We start from the raw sequence: 23513 nt of genomic DNA, 5'->3' as shown, positions 1-23513 counted from the left end.
TTGATCATAGATTTAAACTCGACACATGTTTTGAAGATTCCGTGAAGTTGTAAAGTAGTGCAACGAAGCAAGTATTCTTCCCACGCTCTTTGGATACTACTAAAACATCCATAAACAATATCATGCAATTTTGGGGCCCCGTTTGAACAAAATATATTGCGAATTCGCCGTTTTTTTTTCAAAATTAACAAAAAATACAATTAGTTGCCCTTTAATAGTTCTTCCGGTGTTTATCAATAGTTCCACTATTTAAGAAAGTAGTTAGCAGTTGATTTTACCTAATGACATTACAATCATATTTTGAAACCTATTGAATCATATTCTACGGGGTATGGCTGGATTTCGTCGAAAATCGATGATGTGCTAGTCTCTAAGAGCAACCATGATAAGGCACAAACTTCCCAAATGAAGGAGAACGTGCCTCTGGAGCCGACCTTCTGATGAACCATGATAAGTAGAGGGTTCAGGGCGCTCCAACAGGTTTTGTTGACGTTTCAATGGGATTACGGGATCCAGGGACATTTCAAGGGACTTTAAGGGTGATTCAGGTAGGTCTCAACGGCCTTCAAAGGGCGTTACAAGTAGTTTCTGGGCCGTTTCACGCCATTTAAGAGTGTTTCAGGGTACTCTCAGTAATGTTTGAAAGAGATTTGATAGTATTTCAGAAGCATCTCAAGAGGTTTTCGGGTCCGTTTCAGAGGGTTTCTGGAGACTTAAACGCGTTTCAAGGAGTTTCTTGGGCATTTCAATTCGATTACAGGGATTTCGAGGAAGTTTCCATGGTATTATGAAGTTTTCAGGGCATTCAAGGGGCGTTTCAAGGAGTTTGAATGGTTTCTCGAGAGGGGGTCTTAAGGTCGTTCAGGGGAATTTCAAAGGGGTTACAAAGATTTCATGAGCGTTTCATTAGTTGAAAGCGCACCAGAGACCCCACAGAATCCTCATCAAACCTCCTGAAACGCTCTTGAGACAGGTACCCATCTAAAACTCCCGTGGATCCCCTGAAATATTCCTGAGAACTCCAGGTGTCCCCTGGGACTCCCTGACATACCCCTGAGACGCCTTCAAATGTCCCTAAGACTCACTGAGACTCCCTGGAACACCCCTGAGTCCTCCTGAAGCGCCCCTTGAACCCCCTGGAGATGCCAGAGAACTCCTGGTGCCCCCTGAAACGCGCATGAGACCCCCTGGAACGCCTCTGACACTTCCTGAAGCGATCCGGAGACAACCTAGATTGCCCTGAAGGTGTGCCATTTAGGCTAATGCCGTTTGGCCAAATGTCATTTGGATGAACACCATTTGACCAACTGCCATCTGGTCGAACTGTAATCAATATACTTTATATGAAATGTTCGGTATTGTAGTTGTTAAAATAATCATCAAAAATATTTCCATTATTTTGGTCATAGATTTTTCTTTCTAGTTTTACTATTCAAGGATAACTTGACGCTGAAACTGCCAATATTTGATCAGAGATGTCTCCTTCATAAATAATTAGCTGTTTTTTCGAGTTATACTTATGTAGAGAACAGTAGCATAATCATTTGAGTTCATCATTAATTTTTGGCCAAACGTCATTTGTCCAAATTTCCTAGATCTCCCGCAAATCCCCTGAAACCCCCTGAAACGGTCATGAAACCTACAGGTACCCCCTGAAATACCCCTGGAATTCCCCTGAAACCCCCTGGAATCTCTTCAAAAGCCCCAGTGACGTCCTGGGCACCCTGAAACGCCACTGAAACTTCTTGCAACTATCCTGAGGCTCCCTGAAGCGCCCCAGAGATCCCCTAGAACCCCCTGAAACACCTCGAGATCCCCTGACCCCCTGAGACCACTTGATACACTCATGAGATCTCAAGGTACCCCCCAGGAACGCCCCTGTAGCCCCACTGAATTTCTCTGGGACCCCCTGAAGCGCCTCTGAGACCTCCTGGTACCTGCTGAAACCCCCTGAAACCACCCACGAACCAACATAACATCTGGAACAACTTATTTATTTATTTATTTATTTATTTATTTATTCAGTTTCGTCAAACAACGTAGACTAGTACATATACATACAGTTTTTGTTTCATTTCTTAAAGCTATAGTACATATTGTTAATAAAATACATATAAGAAAATATATAAATAGTGTATGCTGGTGGATGTGTGTATAATTTGTGCTTTTAAAATATTTTAAGTACTACTACTGATGTTATTTCTTATAGTGTTAAAATATTTCTTTAAATTATGCCGCGACATAGTTAAGTCAATAGTTTCACAGTGTTGATTATAAATATTTATGATTTGATTCAAAGGTTCATTTTTGGCATAGTTTGTGCGACTATGGGTAGTTTTAAACAAGTGTCGATTTCGCAATTGCCGCGAGGGTATGTAAAAGTTTAATTTTGATAAGATTTCAGTTGAATCAATTCGCTGCGAAACGATGTCGTTAACAAATGAAACCATAGCAGTTTCACAACGCTGTTTCAGTGTTTGAATATTGATAAGCCTACAGCGCGCTTCATAAGATGGAAGAGTAGTCCAACCTAATTTTCGAAGAGCATATAATAGAAATTGCTTTTGTACTGATTCTATTCGATCGATATGCTTACTTTGAAATGGGGACCAGACAATGTTACAATATTCCAGAATCGACCTAACATAGGCAACATATCATGTTTTTATTGTATAGGGGGTCGTCAAAATTAAAGCTAAAGCGTTTTATGAAGCCAAGCATATTATTTGCCCTATGTATAATGGTATTGTAGTGGTCATTGAAATTAAGTTTAGAATCTAAGATTACTCCTAAATCCCTAACTCTACTGCATTTTTCCACATTCTGATCTCCTAAGGAAATTGATATGTTTGGTGTGTTTCGTTTTCTGCTGAATGATATTAAATTACACTTTTTGATGTTTAATTGTAGTAGGTTTTTCGAACACCATGTGTGGAATATGCGAATTTCATTCTGAAATATGTTGATGTCTTCCTGATTCCTTATATCCATATACCAATCAGCTCAGTTCGACGAATTAAGATGTCTGTATGTGTGTATGCATGTATGTTTGTCTCACTTTTAAGGCACTTCTCATTGGCCGATTTTTCTGATTATAGCGGAATCGAATCGAACCGCAATTTTACGCTATTGAAAATGGTCCGGATCGGTCAAGGCGTTCCGAAGTTATGACCATTTCAGTGATCCGGATTAGCACCGGTATAACTGGCCGTCCAGAGCCCAATCATGCGACACATCAAACTGCGGCGATTTTTGTTACCTTTAGCATGGTTGACGAATTTTGTGCAGAAATCAACACTAAAGACCTGAAATTCTACGATGTCGCCCCAAAATTCAAGATGACAGCCGAACATTTAAGATGGTGGCTCCAAATTCAAGATGGCGGCTGTTTATTAGAGTTTTAGGCTCTAGAATCATGCAATATGGGTATATTTGGTATGAGGAAGATTTCCGGAGTTCAAAACTGGCGACCATAATATCGACGATGACGGTGTGAAATCCAGGATGGTGGCTCCAAATTCAACATGGCGGATGTTTAATGGTGTTTTAGGTTCTATAACCATGCAATATGGGTATATTCGGTATGAAGAAGTCTGGATTCCAAAAATGGCGTCCAGAATATCCAAGATGGCGATCTAAAATCCAAGATGGCGGCTCCAAATTCAAGATGGCGGTGGTTTAATGGACTTTTAGGCTCTTCAACCATGCAATATGGGTATAGTTGGTATTGGGGAAGATGTCTGGAGTCAAAAAAGACGATTAAAATATCCAAGATGGCATCTCAAAATTCAAGATGGCCTAAACCATGCCATATGGGTATATTTGGTGTGGGAAAGAAGCTAGGGAAGAAGTCTAGACTCCAAAAATGGTGACCAGAATATCCAAGATGGCGGTTTAAAATCCAATATGATGGCTCAAAATTCAAGATGATATAAATAGATATGGTATGAGTAAGATGTCCGGAGTCCAAACATGGCGACCAGAATATCCAAGATGGCAGTCGTAAATCCAAAATAGCGACTCCTGATGCAAGATGGCGGCTATTCAATGGTTTTTAGACTTCAAAATCTTACACTATGGGTATATTTGGCATGGGAAAGATGTCTGGACTCTTAAAATGACGACCAGAATATACAAGATGGCGGTCCAAAATCCAAAATGGTGGCTCCATATTCAAGATGGCGGCTGTTTAATGGAACTTTAGGCTTTCATGCAATATGGGTATATTTGATATAGGGAAAATGTCTGGAGTCCAAAAATTACGATTAAAATATCCAAAATGGCGACCAGAATATCTAAGATAGCATCTCAAAATTCAAGATGGTGTCTCAAAATTTAAGGTGCCAGCTGTTTAATGGAGAACTAGGCTCTATAACTATTTAATATGGGTATATTTGTTATGGGAAAGGCAACCGGTGTTCAAAAATGGCGACCAGAATACTCAAGATGGCGTCTCAAAATTCATGATTGTGGCTGTTTAATTTAGTTTTGGGCTCTAAAACTATTTAATATGAGCATATCTGGTATGTTGAAGAACTCTGGAGTCCACAAATGGCGACCAGAATTTCCAAGATACCAAACTTAAATAAAAAATGGTGACTCAAAATTTAAGATTGCGGCTATTTTCAAGAGTTAAAGGCTCAAATGAAACATATGAAAGCGCGATATACATCAACATGTCACTTGAGTTTTATTGAAATGGGGTTTCGAAGGCACGAGAAAGGCGCCATCACCGCTAGGTGGATTAATTAGGTTTTTTTTATTAGAATTTTTCCTTGAATATCTCCTAAAGTATCTCATAAAATACTTCTAGGAATTTCTCCAGAGCCATCTCAAGAAGTTCCTCCAAAATTCCTGCAGAAACTACTCCTGCAGATTACATAAAAATTGCTTTAGAGAGTTTTTCAGCAATAATTTTTATAAATAATCTTGGAATCTCCAAAAATATCTCCAGGAATAACTTTAGAAATTCCTTCAGGGAATCCTTGAAAAATTTCCCCAGTATTTGTAATTTTATGAAGCACTTCTAAAAAAATCCGTGAAGGAATATGTCAAAGATTTACTGGAGAATTCCTGTAGAATCCATGGAAGAATTTCTGGAGGAATTCCTGAAGAAGTTTCTGAAAGAATCCGTGGATGAATTTCAATAAGAATCCTTGAAATAGTTTTTGAATATTTTTTTTTTAATTTCTCTAGAAATCTCTGGAGATATTCTTTAAAGAAATTCCTGGCGAAAATATTTGAAAGAATCCCAGGGAAATTCCTGAAAAAAACCTAGAAGATCTTCCTAAAGAAATTCGCTGAGTTTTACAGGGAAAAAAAAATACTTTAGAAACATTTGGTGGAATTGCTTAAGGAATGTATTAGAAAATATTAAGAGAAATTCCTGGAGGAATTCCTTACCGCAGGAAATCGAGAAAGTTTTTTTTAAAGAAAACCCTGGAAGAATGTTTAGAGAAACACTTAAACTTTTTTAAAGTGTTATAGAAAAATCTCATGACAAATTTCCAAAGGAATTTCTGTAGTAATTTCTAGGAGACATTTCTTGAGAAATTTCTAAAGGCATCTTTGCGAGGAATCCTGGAAGAATTTTCGAGAAAATACATGAAGGAACTCCTGAAGGAACTTCTGTATGTATTTCTGCAGGAATCTCTGGAGGAATAGCTGTTTGGATAAATTTATTCAAGAATTCCTGAAAGAACTTTTGAAGGAACCGAAGAATTCCTGAAATAATTCTTGGATTACTTCATGGATTACTTTATAATGGAATTCCTGAAGATATTTCTGAAGAAGAAACGTCTTAGCATTACGTCATGCTTTGAGGAAGGAGAGAAGATCAGCAAAGTGTGACGACCCACACACAAATTTCAGAGGTTCCATACAAACAGTTTGTCCTAGGGGGGAAGGGGGGTTGAAAGGGAAAAGTTTTGCGTGATGAATTTTATGAGATTCTTAACCAAAGAGCAATTTTAGAAGGAATCCACAGAAGATTGTCAATTGGAATTAGTATGAAAATTATAGAGGAATCTTTGGAGAATTTTTTGAAGAATTTTTTTGAAGAATTTCGGAGGGGAACTTGGAAGATATTTCTTAATGAATTGCTCGTTAATTATCTTCTATGCAAAGTATTTCTGTAAAAATAGTTAGAAGATTTTTTTTGAAGAAATCCCTGGAGAAATTTATGTGAGGATTCCAAACTCTTGTTTTTCTAGAAAAAAATCGCTGGAAATGTCTGGAATCCGTGGATAGTTTTCGAAAAGAATTCCTTTTTTTCTAATAAATCATGGAAAAATTCCTCAAGCATGGAAGTTTTCCTAGAAAAAATATATTCCTGGAAGTTCCTCTAGAGGAAAGAATTTATTAAGAAATTCATGGAAAAATTTCTAAAGAAATCCATGGAAAAATATCTAAAAGGAATCTACGGTAGCAGCTCTAGACGAACTCCTGAAAAAATCCCGAGATTGTATTGAATATTCTGTAGGTTCTGGCATCTCGTCGGATTGCGATTCCAAGCCTCAACCATTAGGCTAACGGAAGTTTGGCTGGAAATCTGCCGAGGGAATTGTAAATAAGTCACCAAGATTGATCGTATTCCACCATAAAAGTGTTCTAAAGCTACTATCTTCGAAGTATTGCAGGTAGAAATGAAGATGATAATAATGAAACTATAAATAAGTTTGCAAATGATTAAAATATCTCAAGGCGCACACGTCTACCTCCAGGTACCCTTTTGAAACCCCGTGATATTCCCTAAAACGTCCCTGCGGCCCCCAGAGATCTCCTTGTAGTGCCCTGAGACCCACTGGAACCACTCTGAAACCGACTGGGATCCCCTGAAACGCCCCTGAGACCCCATAGAACGCCCCTGAAATTCCCAGAGACCCCTCAAAGCGCTACTAAGACCTCCTGAAACGTCCCTGAAGCACCTCTGAGACTATCTAGAGATCCCGGAAGCCCCCTGACTGCCCTTGGGAACTCCTTAAATGCCGCTGAGACCTACCGGTCCCCCTGGGACCCCGTGAAATGCCCCTGAGATCTCCTGGTACTCTCTGAAACCCTCTGAAACGCCTCTGAGACCCTCTTGAACTCCCCTGGAGTTCTCTGAGATCCTGAAATGCTGAGACCCACTGCAATCCTCGAAACCTTCTGAGTTGACCCTGAGAAGAGTATATAGTTTTTGAAACAGAGTTATATAGTGCTGGGATTTAGGCTCAAATGCTTTTTATACATAAACTTTATTTAAGAGGAAATTTGAAGACAATATTTTGAGGTATACCTGCAAAGAAAGACTTGAAGCTTTGATTTTTTAAACTGTGATTAAATTTCGATAAATCTATTTAGGACGTCAACGGAAATTCTGGCAGAAACTCCAACAATGTTATGGTCCATGCTCCATAGTGCTCTCTAATTAGGATTTGTTTCGATATTTTCATAATTTTTAATAAATTTTGAAATTTTAAAGTAATGCCATGATTTTTTACTTGGAGATGCTGTCTCCAAATAAAAGCAATTGGAGAGTCACATCAATGACTTGGCTTGATTTGTTTCGTTGATGTGGACATTTGACGGATCCCCACCTCATATCCGTGGGTGAGCGTGGACTTTTCTCGAACCCCCTCCCCCTCCAAGTTGTCCACGTGGTATATAAACAACTCCAAAGCCCCTTTTCGCCGGATATCGGGATATGTCATCGGAAAGCAAGCAAACACACCATCACATTAAAATTTAAGAAATTTGGCTATGAGATGTGTAGCACTTTTATTGAAAAACCCTTTTCTAACATATTCCTTCGTAAATCTGCACCCTTGCTCCTCGTGCCATGTCTTCTACTTATAATATTACGATTCGTTTCAACATCCTGCAAACTAACAAGTTGCACTGAATTCGAACAAATATACCACGACATACATCGATTGTGTTTCTATCATTACCCAACGTCCACTATTACACGTATTGTTACGACTCAGACATTTTCATTCTAGTTATCTGCCCACCCCATAAAGTGCTAAAATCTAAAAATTGAACGTTTCTAGTTATTGTGTGGCTTTTTATTTAGTTTTTCTTACTTGTCTATGTGTGTGATTATATACTAACTTTGGAATTCGTAATTTCTTCTTCTTCAATAGAAACGCTTAGTTTTTTATTTTTAATTTTCGTTCGTCGTTTTCTTAAATGCTCATAAAAGATTTGATTGTTACAGTTACGATGCGTGTTTTAAAGTTTTTCGTTATATGTATTTGTTGTCTTTTTCAATGTGGAAATGCAACTTTGTCTTTTTTTTTGCTGAATTTACATAATGACGGATGATTTTTTTTTTATTATTTTTTAACTGTGATTTTGTGTTAAGTGGAATGTGATTTCAAAAAACTTTGTTGAGTATTGGGTATTTTTGGATTCAGGGTCAAGTTTTAACTTTACATCCCGAATGTTTTGAGTATTTTCTGTTTTAGATTTCTGATAATCAATCACCTGCACATTCAGTTCTGATTAATCGTGCTCTTTAGATAAAGTGATTTTGGGTTGATTTTTGAATGAAGTTTTTCGGAATGTTATACATATGGTTTGGATAATTTAGTTGAGCTTGCCTTCAGTGAATCTGCTACAAATCATCCAACGTTCATCAGAATATGCTTGAATAGATTTGATTACGAAGTAAAGACTCAACATTTTAGAGTTTGAATTACATATAAACTGAAATTGGTATTGTCGCTGCAAAAGTTTACTTGTAAAAATAAAATATCAGGTAATCAGGTTTTGAGATTTTACACTATTTTACCCTAATCGGAAATTTTATATCAATTCCGGCTGTTGATCACATGTGATATCGACCTTCAAAACATTTGACGTTTTTCCGCATTTTGCCACCGGGATATAAGAACGGAATAAAACTGAATGTCAGAATTTCTGAAAAACGATCACATCTTCGCTTGTTTGTAGGCTACTGCAGTGACCCGTAGGAACAACTGCGGCCACTGATCTGCCGGGCAGAAGGCTGAGCCATCACCGCGTTCATTCCACCACCACCACCACCACTGGCTGCGCTAGTGCCACCGAACCTGCGCGCACCGAAGCTGGTCGTCTCCGTCAGCGAGTAGTGCCGCAGTTTGGAGCTCAGGCTAACGCTGTCGCTGCCATAGTCGCTGCGAATGTAGTGTTGAAAGTGCTGCATGTGCTGTTGCTGCTGCTGATGCTGCAGTTGGTAGGACTGTTGCTGCTCGGCGGTCATCTCACCCGGCCAGAGGGAGACCGAAGATGCGATCGAATGTAGCCCGTCCGATAGTCGATGACGTCGCGATGCTGGGAGGGAGTTCCGCTTCGCGGATGACGACCCCATCTGGAATGGAACGGAGAAGAAAGGAGGAAGGGTTTTATGAATAGTGTACAACCCGAGCAGAGTAAAATAGCTCAATAATAGCATATTTTGATACGGAGATCAAAAAGTGATATTTGTTTGTTTGCGATAAGAGGTAAAAGTACTGAAAATAATATCTCAATTTTACTCCTGGAACATCATCATCATAGCACATTTAGATCTTGGTAAGATCTAACCAATAGCAGTGAGCTATTTGATTGATCTTCAAATATCAAATTTTGATATTGATTAGATGGTTCAAGAACAAATTTTTGCTATTATTTTCAGTACTTTTACCTCTTATCTCAAACAAACCAATATCACATTTTTATCGTCAGTACTTGACCTCTGCTCGGGAAGGTGCCATGCGAGGCGAAAATCGTCTCTCACCGCTGGACGCGGACGTAAAAAAGCATCTGGCGCACCAAGACTGAAGAGTTGATGCTATTGCTGAAGAAGAAGGCGACCAAGAAAGGCACCTGCTACAAGGCACTAGCTTAGGAGGTATTGGGCGAAAAAGTACAGGTGAGAGCCCTAATGGCGGAGGCGAATCTCCAGTGTTAAAACCAAGACGAGATCACCGACGAGATTTCTCCTGAAATTCCTTCGGGGTTTCCTCCTGGAATTTCTTCGACGATTTCTTTTAAAATTTCTACAGTGATTCCTCCTTGATTTCCTCCAGAGATTTCTCATGGAATTCCTCCAGGAGTCCTCCTGGAATTTCTTCGGGGATTCCTTATAGAGTTCCTTCGGATATTTCTCCTGAACTACCTATGGGGTCTCCTCTTGGAATTCCTTCGAGGTTTCCTCTTGAAAATCCGTCGATTATTCCGCATGGAAATCTTTTGGAGATTCCTCCCAGAATCCCTTCAGGGGTTCCCTCTGGGATTTCTCCTTCGGGGATATCTCTTGAAATTCCTTTACGAAATCCTTCTGGTATTCCGTCGGGTATTCTTTTTGGACTTCCTTCGGAGATTCCTCCTTAAATTCTTTCGGAGATTTCTTTTGGAATTCCTTCGGGGATTCCTCCTAGAGTTCCTTTGGGGATTTCTCCTGGAATTCTTTCGGGGATTGCTCCTGTAGTTCTTTCATAAATTCCTGCTAAACTTCCTCCTGCAATCACTTCGGAGATTCCTCCTGGATTTTCTTCGGAGTTTCCGCTTGGAATTCCTCTTGTGATTCCTCTTCGATTCTCTTCGGAGATTCCTCCGGAAATTTCTCATGGATTTCCTCCGGAGACTCCATCTAGAACTCCTTCGGGGTTTCCTACTGGAATTTTTTGGGAGAATTTCTTCTGGGGATTCCTCTTGGAATTCCTTCAGTGGTTCCTTCAAGAATTCCCTCACGAATTTCTCCTGAAACTCTTTCAGAGATACCCTCTGGATATTTTTCGTTGGTCCCTTCTAGAGATCCTTTGGGGATTCTTCCTCGAATTCCCTTGGAAATTCCCGCTGGAATTCTTTTGGGGAGTCCTGCTGGAATTTCTTTGTGGATAATTACTGGAATTCCTTTGGGATTCACGCAGGATATTTTTTTCGGAATTTGCTCTTGAAATTCCTGCGGGGATTCCTCCGGAAATGCCTTTGGGGATTCCCCCTAAAATCCCTTCGAAGATTCGTTTTCAATTTCATCCAGGGATTCCTCATGGAATTTCTTCGACGATTCCTCTAGGTGTTTTTTTATGGTTTGTCCTAGAAATCTTTCAAGGATTCATTCACGAATGAATTTTTCTGAAATTTCGTTGGGGATTAGTCCTGGACTTCCTTCATGGATTCCTCCTAAAATTCTTTCGAGGATTCCTATTAATATTCCATCGTGGATTCCTCCATGAATTCCTTCGGGGTATCCTGTTAGAGTTCCTTCGGGGATTTGTATTGGAATTCCTTCGTTGATTCCTGCTGGACTTCCTTCAAAGTTTCCTTTTGAAATTTCTTCGGGTATTGCTCCTGATATTCCATCGGGGACTCCTCCTAAAATATCACGGTAACTCCTTCTGGAATAACTGTGAAGTTTCCTCTTGGAATTCCTGTGGTGGTTCTTCTTCTTTTTTTCGGAGATTTCTCCAGGAATTCCTTAAATTTTTCATTGAATTCCTCCAGGATTCCTCCTGGAATTTCTTCGGGGTTTCCTTCTTGAATTTCTTCGGGGATTCCTTCTGACTTCCTATGGTGATTCCTCTTGCAATTCCTTCGGGGTTTCCTCTTGAAAAACCTTTGAAGATTCCGCTCGGAATTCCTTCGAAGATTTCTCCCGGAATTCTTTCGGTGGCTCCTTCTGGGATTTCTGCAGAAATTACTCCTTTAATTTCTTGGGAGATTTCTCCTAGACTTCCTTCGGTGATTCCTTCTCGAATTCTCACGGGGATTCCTCTTAGAATTCCTAGAATTCCTTCGGGTATTCCTCCTAGACTAGAGTTCTCTCAGGGATTTCTTCTGTAATTCCTCCAGAAATACCTCTATGGTATTTTTCGTTGATTCCTCTTAGAAATCCTTTGGGGATTCTTTTTCGAATTCTCTTGGAAACTCCCACTAGAATTCTTTTGAGGATTCCTGCTGGAAATTCTTTCAGGATTTCTCCTGGATATTTTTCGTTAATTTCTCCTAGAAATCCTTGCTTGAAAGATTCCTTCTTGAATTCCTTTAGAAATTCCCGCTGGAATTCCTTGGTGGATTCCTGCTGTAAATCCCTTGGGATTTATTCTTGAATTCATTTAGGGAATCCTCTTGGATTTCCTTCTGAAATTCCTCGATAATTTCAATCATGGATTCCTATAGAAGTTTCTGCATGAATCTCTCTAAGACAGATTCTTGAACCACCAGAGATTTCTGCAGAAGTTCCTTCAGGGTTTCATACAGCAGTTCCTACCGAGATAAGTCCTTGAAAATTTTCCTTGAAATCTTCGGAGATTGCTTAGTGTAAATAGTGCGATCTTATTATCAAATTTGATAGCTTCTGAATGCTCTAAGAAAACGAAACAAAAAATGTAGCAAAATCGATATTGTATTGCCTTCATTTGCAATGGAGTAATGCAACATGAACTACACTAAGGATACGAGTAATGTCATAATAGATCTTATCACTGGTCGCAGCGACGGATCTGAACAGGACTGAAAAAAGGTATTCATTCAATCGTTATAGTTTATGTCATTAATGGTTATGAAATAGCTCGGACTAAATATAAATTCTAAAGCGTAATGATAACTTGTTTGCTTTGCCAATGTAACATTATGGTCAAATTTTAGTCACACCGATTTACGCCGTTGTCGCCGCCATCGCCGCCGAAAGCAGACACCGGCGTGACGCTGGTTACGCCGCCGCCGATAAACAAAATATAGTCGGCACACAGGTCTAGGTGGTCAGAATCATGAGATAAACCATGTCAAAGTACCGTTATCCGGGGTCAAATTGATCACTTAAAAACAACTTTTGCGAATAATATTAGTGGCTATTCAAATATTGCCAAAAGAATTTCTGTAAAATCAGTACCCAATGGATCTCCATGGAACCATGTGACAGAATTTTGTTCAACAAATTTAATCTTTTAGTTAAATTACTTCAAAGTTCAAAAAATTGAAGATGCCACTTTGGGGCGAAATTGATCAGTATAGAATTAGGCATCGGTTAAAAAGAAAAATTTCCTTATCCACTTAATTTTGCTCTTCTCAACCCGAATAATGCCTCAAAACTCTTACAACTAGTGGATTTGACAATTTAAATGCAAAAAGAAATTATGAAATTTCCCCGTTAACGCCTAAAGGTAGGCAATTTCCTTTAAAATTAGTGATTTGCATCACAATAAACGACTATTTCGTCATAAAATGAACTTTTTTTTAAATATATTTATGTTCAAAATAGCTGCATAACTTTCCAACAAAGGCTCTACAAAAATGTTAAAACATTTAATTTACGGGAAATCCTAATGGCAATCCATTATTTAGTAGCAATGTTTTCAGCTAAGTGAGGAATACATTTTATATTCCTAAAAAAATAAGGCAAAACTATCATTTTTCAAAAAAATAAAAGTTTACACTCATCTCTAGACATCTCTGAACTAGATGAGGTAAGAAGTTTAAGATCATTACAACACTTAGAAGATCCTAGTATAGAATTACAATGTAGTACCCGAATGATCAATTTCACCCCGCTGATCAATTTGACCCCGGTTTACGGTACTTCGTTTTAAATGCACTCTAGCACCACATAGCGGCAGAATAACGCACTAAACTTACCACCATATGAAATCCATAGACCTTCTGAACAACTTTGCTGAAGGTCTAAACTTTGCAGAGGATACGGTTTTTGAGATATAGTTTAGTAAATCATAAGGCTTTCAGGTGAGGCATGGTACACTAATTAAATACGTAACGCAAAAATTGGCCATTTCAGACCCCCTCCCTCCCCCCATGTAACGCTTTTTGTATGAAAAGCCAAAAATGTTTGTATGGATCGTAACGCTAACCTCGACTCCCCCCCTCCCTCTATAGCGTTACGTAATTTGTGTACGATGCGCCAAACTTTTCGGGGTGCTGCAATATTCAATTGGGGTGTTGCAATACTAGACGATGCTATTCCATAAGTATGGCGGGTAGTGTACGTGGGTTCTACATGTTTCTGCTCAAATTTCATCGTATTGCTAATCATCAATAGTTTTACCTGATCCTTGACGTGCAATGTATCACTACCCATTATAGTCTGTTGAAGTTTTCAACCCAGAGCTATTCTGAGGCCTCTAAAGTACTCCGAAGTTTGTGTCACAAATCCAACATTCTAAACCAAATTTGGTACACGATGAATGATCACAGAACATAGTCTTCGGTACTCAAAAAGCCTCAGAACACCCCTGGACAGTTCAGTGTACATGAATTGCGTGATCTAAGTCATCCAAACTACTCTGGAATTGATTTCCTAAGATCTACTGGATCTACCATCATTTGTGGTAACTCTGTTCAAGAAATTTAATTCATGTCCATTAGACCTTGCAATGCTACGAGCAACTCGATAATGCGTATTCTGTACAGTCGAGTCTCTTACTAAACGAATTCCTATTCAACGGACTCCTATTAAACGAACTCCTACTAGACAGGGGTGAGCGTTATAGGAGACTAAGAGCTTATGGGATTTCGGCATTTTGGGGGTGTGGCCTATTATCTCGGGTGTGTTAAGAGTTAACGCAATACTTTCTTCGGCAAAATTTTAGGGCTTGATAAGATCTACCATTAAGAACTTTGGTTCATATGATTAGTTGGCAATTTGGCCGCTAGAGGGACCATCAACAATTTGATGCTAAATTGCACTACGGGAACCATATCAGGTTGTCAAGCAAACGTTACGATATGCGACAGCTCAAGACCCTGATAATTTGGAAGGATGGTGTCTTCGGGAAAGTTGTTGGGTACGCCAATAACTTACTGACGAAGAGTTGCGAAGTTCGAAATTCCTCCACTGGGCGGCGCTAGTGAGCAAGTAAAATTTCAAAACCTCATATCTCAGATTCCCGATAACTTAGGAAGATGGTGTCTTCGGCAAAGTTGATCAGTATGACATGAAATTACATAAAAATAAACACTTGTTTCGCAATTCTGCCACTAGGCGGCGCTAATGAACATGCAAATTTTAGAAATCTCATAGCTCAGAATCCTGATAACTTAGAAAGTTGGTGTCTTCGGCAAAGTTGATCAGTATGACATAAACTTACATAAAAATAAACACTTGTTTTGCAATTCTGCCACTAGGTGGCGTTTACCGGGTTTTTTCGTCTTTTTTCGATTTTTTTTGGCCACACCCCCAAAATGCCGAAATCCCATAAGCTCTTAGTCTCCTATTAAGCGGATTCCTATTGCGCCCCCCGACCAGTGATCTTATATGAGTCTCGACTGTATTCTGTGAAATACAAATGGCCTCCAATACATTTTGAAGTTTGGGTTACGATATCTACATACTGTATTCTTTGATTGTAAAAAATATTCGTGGATTGTAGTCTATACTGCTGATGGAGCCTCAGTGTACAACTAGAATGCTTTTGATACATTCATGGATTCCAGGCTTTCCAAATTATTCTGGAATCAGGACCTTCAAGGTCTACAGGTACTACTCTTGTTTCTCTTCACTCTATCGACATAATTCTTTCACGGTTGCGTCTGTTGCACCTCATAATATTACGAGTATCTCTATGTGTTGCTAGTTAGATGCCCACTGGTATATAAATGGATACCAATGTATTTTGAAGTATGGGTCATAATACCTGGGAATCTTTGGATATTTTTATTATAGCGAATGCTCGCGGAATATGAACTACACTACTCTTAGAGCTTCGGAGTGCAATTCTGATAACTAAGCAATACAAAAATAAAACTTACAAGTTTTATTTTTGTATTGAACGTTGTATTCTAACTTGTAAATATTCCCCTAAGTATTAATGCACATTTATAGGGCTCTGGCAGAATAGAGGCCCGCAATCCTATCTTAATTGCCAACATTCAAGCCATTTCGGGCCGTGATTAAGTACTAAAGATGTAAACCTTTCCCTGGCACAGACTTCAAGTTATAGATCTCTAGTGATGAAACCCGAAACGGGATGCCCCCTTAGGATTAGAAATCCCTAGACAAAATTCAAGCTATGAAAGCAACTAATGTTGCGAACAAAAGTCAACCTGTTATCCATTAGGTAACGGGGCAAACTATATGTTCTGTGTTGTACATGTCCATATGTGATGTTACCCTATTTTATTACGCATTTGTAGTGCACCACTATATACAGAATAGTGCATAATTCTAAGATACTTTGCATCCACCGTCGGATTCTCTGACTTATATTGAATGCGTGGAATAGTGTATTAATAATAATTGATTTTTCTTTTCTCAAAGGACTAAAAATAAACACCACACCTATACTATACACTCGATGATTCAAATGGTATATTGAAACAATCGAAGAGCCAAATCTCCGCCACCTTTCTAAGAAAAAACGATGGCGTGTGAATGTTTGCTTTCTGTTTAAGTGTAGGTATATTGTAATATACACATACTTCACGACGACGGCGGCGACGATGACTACAGTGCAAAAGTAGGCTCACAATTTGTGGGAAAATCGCTTTTTCTCACCCTCCGTTACGTTGGGGGTACGATGGGAAATATGGGCATACACGCGCTTGAAGCTAATGGAAAAAAGCCTTCCCCGTAAGTTTGCTCCATCGCCACATGCCTCTACTCATTCAGGCGACAGGACACACTTCAGACGACTCCTGTTCGATATAAAAAAAGTTTGAATAATTCCACTTATGGTAAGAACGATTCTTACTTGCAATTGAGGAGGCTCAAAGCTTCTTGAGACGTGAGTCCTGGAAATCATCCAAAATCATGCTCATGCAATAGTCGAATAACCTTCACCAATAATGCTTATTTCCCAATCAATTTGAATACTCTTCATTGGTTGAAAACCGTAAATGACGGTATTTAAAGTTAACTGTCACGCCGCCGCCGTCGCGTTCGCTGTCGTTTAAATTGCCGAACGGTAGATGTTACAATAAGGACTGTTCATTTTATAAAGAGGACACCTTATTTGTGTGATATCTTTTTTATTTTTCAATAAAATCATTACCAGTTTTTTGCATAAACTTCCATAGCTATTCTACAGTGTAGGAAAAATATAACATTATACAAATTGTCCTTGGTGATGGAACTGGAGTGGTTTTCGTTAAAACTCAGTAAAAACCAATTTCTCAAAATTCTACATAACTTTCCACATACATAACTTTTAAATTTTTATGAACTTTTCAATGTATTGGGATCTAATACTATTCTACTAAAGGTAGAACGTAATAGTTGGTCAATAATAATGCACCAAGCATTATACAGCTTGATATAGTAAGTTGCCTTGTTATCAATGAAATTGATAAAACATACTTATTTAAGTCCAGTGATGCAATAACACTACGGATTCAGTTCAAAATTTGTCCAGTATAGAAGAGAGTCGCATTCTAAATTATACCGAAGAAAAATATGCTTTAAAGCACATTCTTCATCATAAATTTAATCCTTAATTATGGTCATAGTGAAAAATTTCATATTTTCTTGCCCCATAAATGCAAGTTTTCGATTCTAGAGAAGCTTATTATTATTTATTTTCAGCAAGGCTTGATCCTATGTGATTATATACCTTATTTCAAAATAACTACAAGTAAAGTTTTATTTTCGACATCATTGTTATGTTGTATTTGCAATGGGTTACATCGTTATTTAGAAGAACCTTCAAAGAACGAAGCTGTTTTTCCTCCGGTAACTGCCATGAAGCACAGTAACCAAGCCAACAATGCTATCAAGAAGCGGTTTTCTGCATTTGAAATTGCATTATTAGTACTTTCGGCTAGATCCATTGAAAACATTCAAAATTTAATATTCTCATAATTTTTGTTTAACAAATAAATTTTGTTCTGAAAATCGAGACCAACTTGTAACTTTAATATCTCAACAACTAATATTCGCATTATGTCTATATTTTGCCAGAATATGTATCACTCATACTGCTGCAGTATGGCAAACACTTTTATGAAATTAAAAACGATACACCGATGTTTTACAGTAATTTTGTGTTTATCTTTAGTTTTTGGGGATCGAAAAATTGACCTCTCCTAACACTTTGCCACATTTCTATGAAGTCCAACAATTTTAACCCAATTTAAATATAGTTATTATCTGCTAATATAATGTACTGAACAACCAACCAAGGCTGCTCAAATTTGAACTACGCGTTTTCTTTTTATAGCCTTGCAAAGTTGTCCTCTTTATAAAATGAACAGTCCTTATTGGCCATTATCTTCCGAGGAACAGTCACGTCGCGTCTGTCTGGCGTTGTGAGCTGGCAGAGGTGTTGTCACAAGATTTTTTTTGTGGCTCTGGGAAAACAGTTTAATATCCCCACCGGCACGTGTTTCGAGGGATTTTGGCTTGAGGTATGCTTTGTCACCGAGCGTCAAATTATTTTGTTCCACCCTGGCTGCGTCATTTTCTTGGGTAGGATTGCTGTGAACTTGATCGAATTTTTGGATATTATTAATAATAGTAAGAAAGGAATGTGGAGACAGAAATAATGTTGAGATTGGTTGAAATAATGAGTATAATTTTCGTGAGATTTATGAGCACTTTACATGAGTAAGCAAGCGCCATCATGACATCCAATGAACACTAACCTGAAGTTGAGCTATAGTTGGGCTTACAATGGAAGCAATCTTCTTAAAATTTCAAACCGATGTTTGGATAAGAGCGTTCTAAGAACTAGGAAAAACTAGATAATAATAAATATTAATCGTATATTGGTATCCAAGAACTCTTTTGAATTCAGGTCATTGGATTTACGCGAGGAAGGTTGCATATGATGATAGTCGAGCGAATCCTATGCGGTGGGGTGACTGGGCCTCCTCACAGTTCAAAGTTCATGCTCTTACAGCGACATGCTTGGGTCAAGTTGGGTCAAGTAGTTAGTTCTATAACTATTTAGGGTTATGAACTACCTCATGAACTACCTTGAGTATAGGTCATCGAACATGGTTCCGGGTCATTTGGTCGAATGCCATTTGGCCGAAAGGTTCATTTGGCCGAATGACGTTAGGCCGAAAATGAAAGATGAACATAAGTGACCATGCCACTGTTCCTCGCATCAGTATTACTCGAAAGAACAGGCTGTGATCCACAGAAGGAAAAATCTATTGCAAAATATTGGCAGATTCAACGCCAACTAATCTGTGAATTTCAAATCTAGAAAGAATAGCCTTTGATTAAAAGAAGGAAATATTTCTGATGATCATATTGGTAGTTAGAATGTAAAAAAACTTCCACTGAATCTTTTGATCATAATTCGGCCTAACGGCATTCGGCCAAACAACCCATTCGGCCAGATTGCATTCGACCAAACGACATTCGGCCAAACGGCATTCGGCCAAATGGCCGGACACCATCGAATATACAAGCGTAACTAGTGAATTCTCACTGAATTTAGATTCATGTTCCATATTCGACCGTTTAAATCCACTTGTACCGTAAACCGGGGTCAAATTGATCAGCGGAGTGAAATTGATCATTTGGGTACTACATTGTAATTGCATACCAGGAACTTCTAAGCGTCGCAATGATCTCAAACTTCTTACCTCATCTAGTTTATAGATGTCTAGAGATGAGTTCAGACTTTTATTTGTGTCGAAAAAAGTTAGTTTTGCCTTATTTTTTAAGGAATTTGCAATGTATTTCTCACTTAGCTGAAATCATTGACAGCAAACAATCGATTGCCACTAGGACTTCCCGTAAATTTTTTGTTTTAACATTTTTGTGGAGCCTTGGTTGGAAAGTTCTGAAGCTATTCTGAATATGAATAAGTTAAAAGAAAGTTCTTTTTTGACGAAAAAGTCATTTATTGTAACAAAAATCACTTATTTTAAAGGCAATTGCCTACCTGTAGGCATTAAGGGAGAAATTTCAAAATTTAATTTTGCGTTTTAAGTGTCAGTTGTAAGAGTTTTGACGCGTTATTCGGGTTCACTTGAGCAAAATTAAGTGGATAGGGATTTTTATCTTTTTAACCGATGTTTAATTGTATACTGATCAATTTCGCTCCAAAGTGGCATCCTTAAATAATTGATTTTTAAATTAACCGTTATGTGGCCGGCAAACTTTATGCTTTTTTCTACATCGTGTATTTTAAATGGGTGCTGGGTACCCGGGTACCCTGCCGGCCACATAAGGGTTAATTTAACTAAAAGTTTAAACTTGTTGAACAAAATTTTGTCACATGGTTTCATGGAGATCCACTGGGTACTGATTTTACAGAAATTCTTTTGGCAATATTTGAATTGTCACTAACTTTTATCCGTAAAAGTTGTTTTAAAGTGATCAATTTGACCCAGGATTACGGTACTCTTCGAAACGCCTATAAACCCGTTAGAAAACCTCCATGAGGACACACTTCCGGCTACGCTTTTCTTAGACTTTCCTGAAGCTCCCTGAGGCCCCCTAAAATCCTCTAAAATTTCTTGAAACGCCTTGAGATCCCTCAGAAAAAAAAAAACCCTGAGGCAATTCCCTTTACTACTATTACTACTACTAACGCCCCCTGAAACTTCCTGAAATCTCCTGAGAATCCCTGAAACTTCACTCAATGCCTTGAAATACTTCGAAACACTTTGAAACGGGTTGAAACCCCTAAAAACATACTGAGACGCCTGTAGACTTCATTTAAACTCTACTAATGCCCCCTAAAACCTCGTAAAGATCATCATCAAAAAGCACCCCTCCGTAGTTTTCCCTTAATCTCTAGTCCCATGCAGTTCCTTCGAGATTCTCTGTTAGCGCCTTGAAACGTCTACGAAACCCCTATGAGACCTCAGCAGGCATTTCTCAAACGTTATTGAAGCCCCGTGAATCCCCACGAAATCCAAAGAATTGACTTCGAACCCGTTGCCTTCAGTTATACTTTTCTGAACCCACATGAACCTTCAGAAACTTCTGAATTCACTGGAATGTATTAAAACCCTTTGAAACTCCTTTACGCTTTCTGAAATCCTCGAAAACCTTCACATGCCATTTTTTTTTCGTTGTTCAGGAATATGATATATTTTCAGATCGTTTATCTCTTCTAGCATCCAATAACATATTTCTCTGCGAAATTCTTCAGGGATTTTCCGAAATTTGCAATACTTCCTGTATTTTATTTTTCAAATCTTCCAAGAAATTCCAAGAATTACTTCGGTTTCCTTCAGGATATAACCGACCTTTTTTTTTCTTGAAATCCCTTTTCGGATTTTGACGTGAAATCCCCCCTAAATTGCTTTTAAAATATTTTAAGATATTCCTTTAAATACAGAAATGTGTTGGAGAAAATTTCAGAAAATATCCTAGGATGAGTTCCTGGAGAAATTCTCAGAGAAGTTCGTAAAATATGTTTGAAGTTATTTTTGGAGAAATGCTCAGAGGATTTGATCGATAATTGTCACAGGAATTCTTGGCGAAGAAATATCGAAGGAATCATCGAAGAAGTTTATAGACAAAACCTTGAAGGAATTTCTGAAAGAATTTGCGGAAGAACTTAAGGATGAGCAATGGCTTCTAGAAGAAATTTATGAAAAAACCCTCGGAAAAAATATGAAGACATTTTTGGAGAAACCTACAGAAAAAAATTAGAAGAGGAAAATGGATATGCTTGCAATTATTCTTGGTGAAAATTTGGGAAAAAAATTAAGTAGACATCTTTAAGAGATTTTTAAGAAACATTCATCGATGATAAACTCACCGAATCAATGTTTTGTCTGTAACTGCTGACCGAAATCATAAAAAGTTCAAATATTTATTTTGTAATATTCAGGAGAAACAAGAGAGCTACTAGTTGGAAAAACCGAAATCATAATAAGTTAAAATATTTATTTCGGAATACTCAGGAGAAACTAGAGAGCTACTTATTGGAAAACTCCTTAATTTATTTGTGGAGTTCTTGGGAGAGTTTCCAGAGGAATCATTGAAACTTTTCCCGGAAGAATGTATAGAGTAATCCTCGGAGAAATTTATGTGAGAACTCTTGGAAAAATCCTTTGGAAAATTTCTGAAGGAAGTTTCGAAGGTATTGCTGGAAAGATACCTTGGAGGTGCTTTCGAAAAAAAAAATATCTGAAAATCCTCGGTGGAATTTCCGAAGAGATGCTCGCAGTAATATCTAAAGATATCTTCGCAAAATAGTTCGAAAAAATTGATTGATTTGTCTTTTTTTCTAGACGAGAGACGAACCAGCCAAGGGCTGAAAGTCTCTTTACATTCAGCCCTTGGCTGGTTCGTCTCTCGTCTAGAAAAAAAAATCTCGAAGGAGTTATTACAGGAGTTCTCGGATGAACTTCTAAAGGAAACATGTTTCGTCGAATTTGCGGCAAATTATCTGAAAAACTTTTCAAAGACATTTTTGAATGATTGCTGTGATGTGAGATGTACATATATGGAGATTTCTAGAGGAGTTGCTAAAAGAAAAGAGAATTTAAGGAGAAAGTACTGAATCAACTTCGACGAAACTCCGAAGTCATTTATTGCAAAACCCATTGTTAAATATTTGCTATAACGATTGGTGGGAGTTCGGCTTTGCAGTCTAAAGTTCTCTAGAACGACCGTTTAGGATTCGTCCCTACGTTACGGCAATTGTTGGTGCCTTCTTCAGGGGAAAAATCATGAATATCGTTCACCGTCTAATGTCTTTGCTAATAGTGTTGTCAGTGAACGATATTCATGATTTTTCCCCTGAAGAAGGCACCAACAATTGCCGAAACGTAGGGACGAATCCTAAACGGTCGTTCTAGAGAACTTTAGACTGCAAAGCCGAACTCCCACCAACCGTTACATCCAAACAGTCGAACCCTCGAACATCCCTTTCTGGGTTCCTAGATGCATCCTTTAAGGCCCAATTGGGAATTGCATTATTTCCAAAAGAACTTTTCTTCCGAATGATCAAATAAGAAAATAAGAATGTCCGATTGTTGAAATTGAGAAAACGATCAATCGGACATTCCTATGCTCTTCAATTTGTTGATAATATTGAGGAAAGTTCCTTTTCAGTTATATATTACTTATTTTTTTGAGATTTTGGCTTTCTCAGTCTAGGGAATCCAAACGATTAAATTGGCATTGCACGACGTTTCGGCCTAATTTATTTTGCCTTTTTCAAGGGTAAAGCTTTACCTAGTCTAGGATTCCCTAGACTGAGAAAGCCAAAATCTCCAAAACATTGAACTTCCAGTCGAAAACCTTACGCAAAGTTATATATTACTTAAGCATTTCTCTATTGAGCCTTAAAAATCCCTGGAAGAAATTTTGTAAAATTCTCAGACAATCCCTCGAAGAGAAATCTGTAGAAGTGGTCGGGGAATGTCTGCAGCAAACTTCGAAGATATTTCTGAAGAAATTCTTGATTTTGATGATTTCCTACTCTGCGGCGTAGCATTCCAAACTATGTTTCGGGACCCTTCAATCGTTTGCAAGCTCGCTTCGATTGTTGAACGAAAGGTAAGGTGACGATAGATTGGGTGGCAAAAGAGCCAAGCATGGGAAATGGAAACTTTCAGAAACTTCTTCGAAGAATTTTTTTTAAATATTTAGATAATTTTCCGGAGACATCTTCTGAGCAATTCTTTTTAGCAAAACT

The 23513-nt window shown here is 38.2% G+C and overlaps 1 protein-coding gene across 10 annotated transcripts in view; it reads right to left on the bottom strand.

Annotated features, from left to right (window-relative positions):
• Window positions 1-8234: 8234 nt before the first annotated feature.
• Window positions 8235-23513, bottom strand: part of LOC109408315 (solute carrier family 35 member F3) — a 277247-nt gene continuing 261968 nt past the window's right edge. For 5 of the 10 annotated variants that reach the window (XM_062846971.1, XM_062846970.1, XM_062846974.1 and 2 more), the window contains one exon: window positions 8235-9334. In XM_062846971.1, the coding sequence (XP_062702955.1) occupies window positions 8939-9334 (396 nt within the window). In that variant the 3' untranslated portion in view covers window positions 8235-8938. The remainder of the gene's footprint in view (window positions 9335-23513) is intronic. The other 5 variants (XM_062846975.1, XM_062846976.1, XM_062846978.1 and 2 more) reach the window with 2 other exon arrangements.

Source organism: Aedes albopictus, chromosome 1, assembly GCF_035046485.1.
Source record: "Aedes albopictus strain Foshan chromosome 1, AalbF5, whole genome shotgun sequence".
Taxonomy (NCBI): domain Eukaryota; kingdom Metazoa; phylum Arthropoda; class Insecta; order Diptera; family Culicidae; genus Aedes; species Aedes albopictus.
This window is presented reverse-complemented; position numbering and strand designations above follow the sequence as displayed.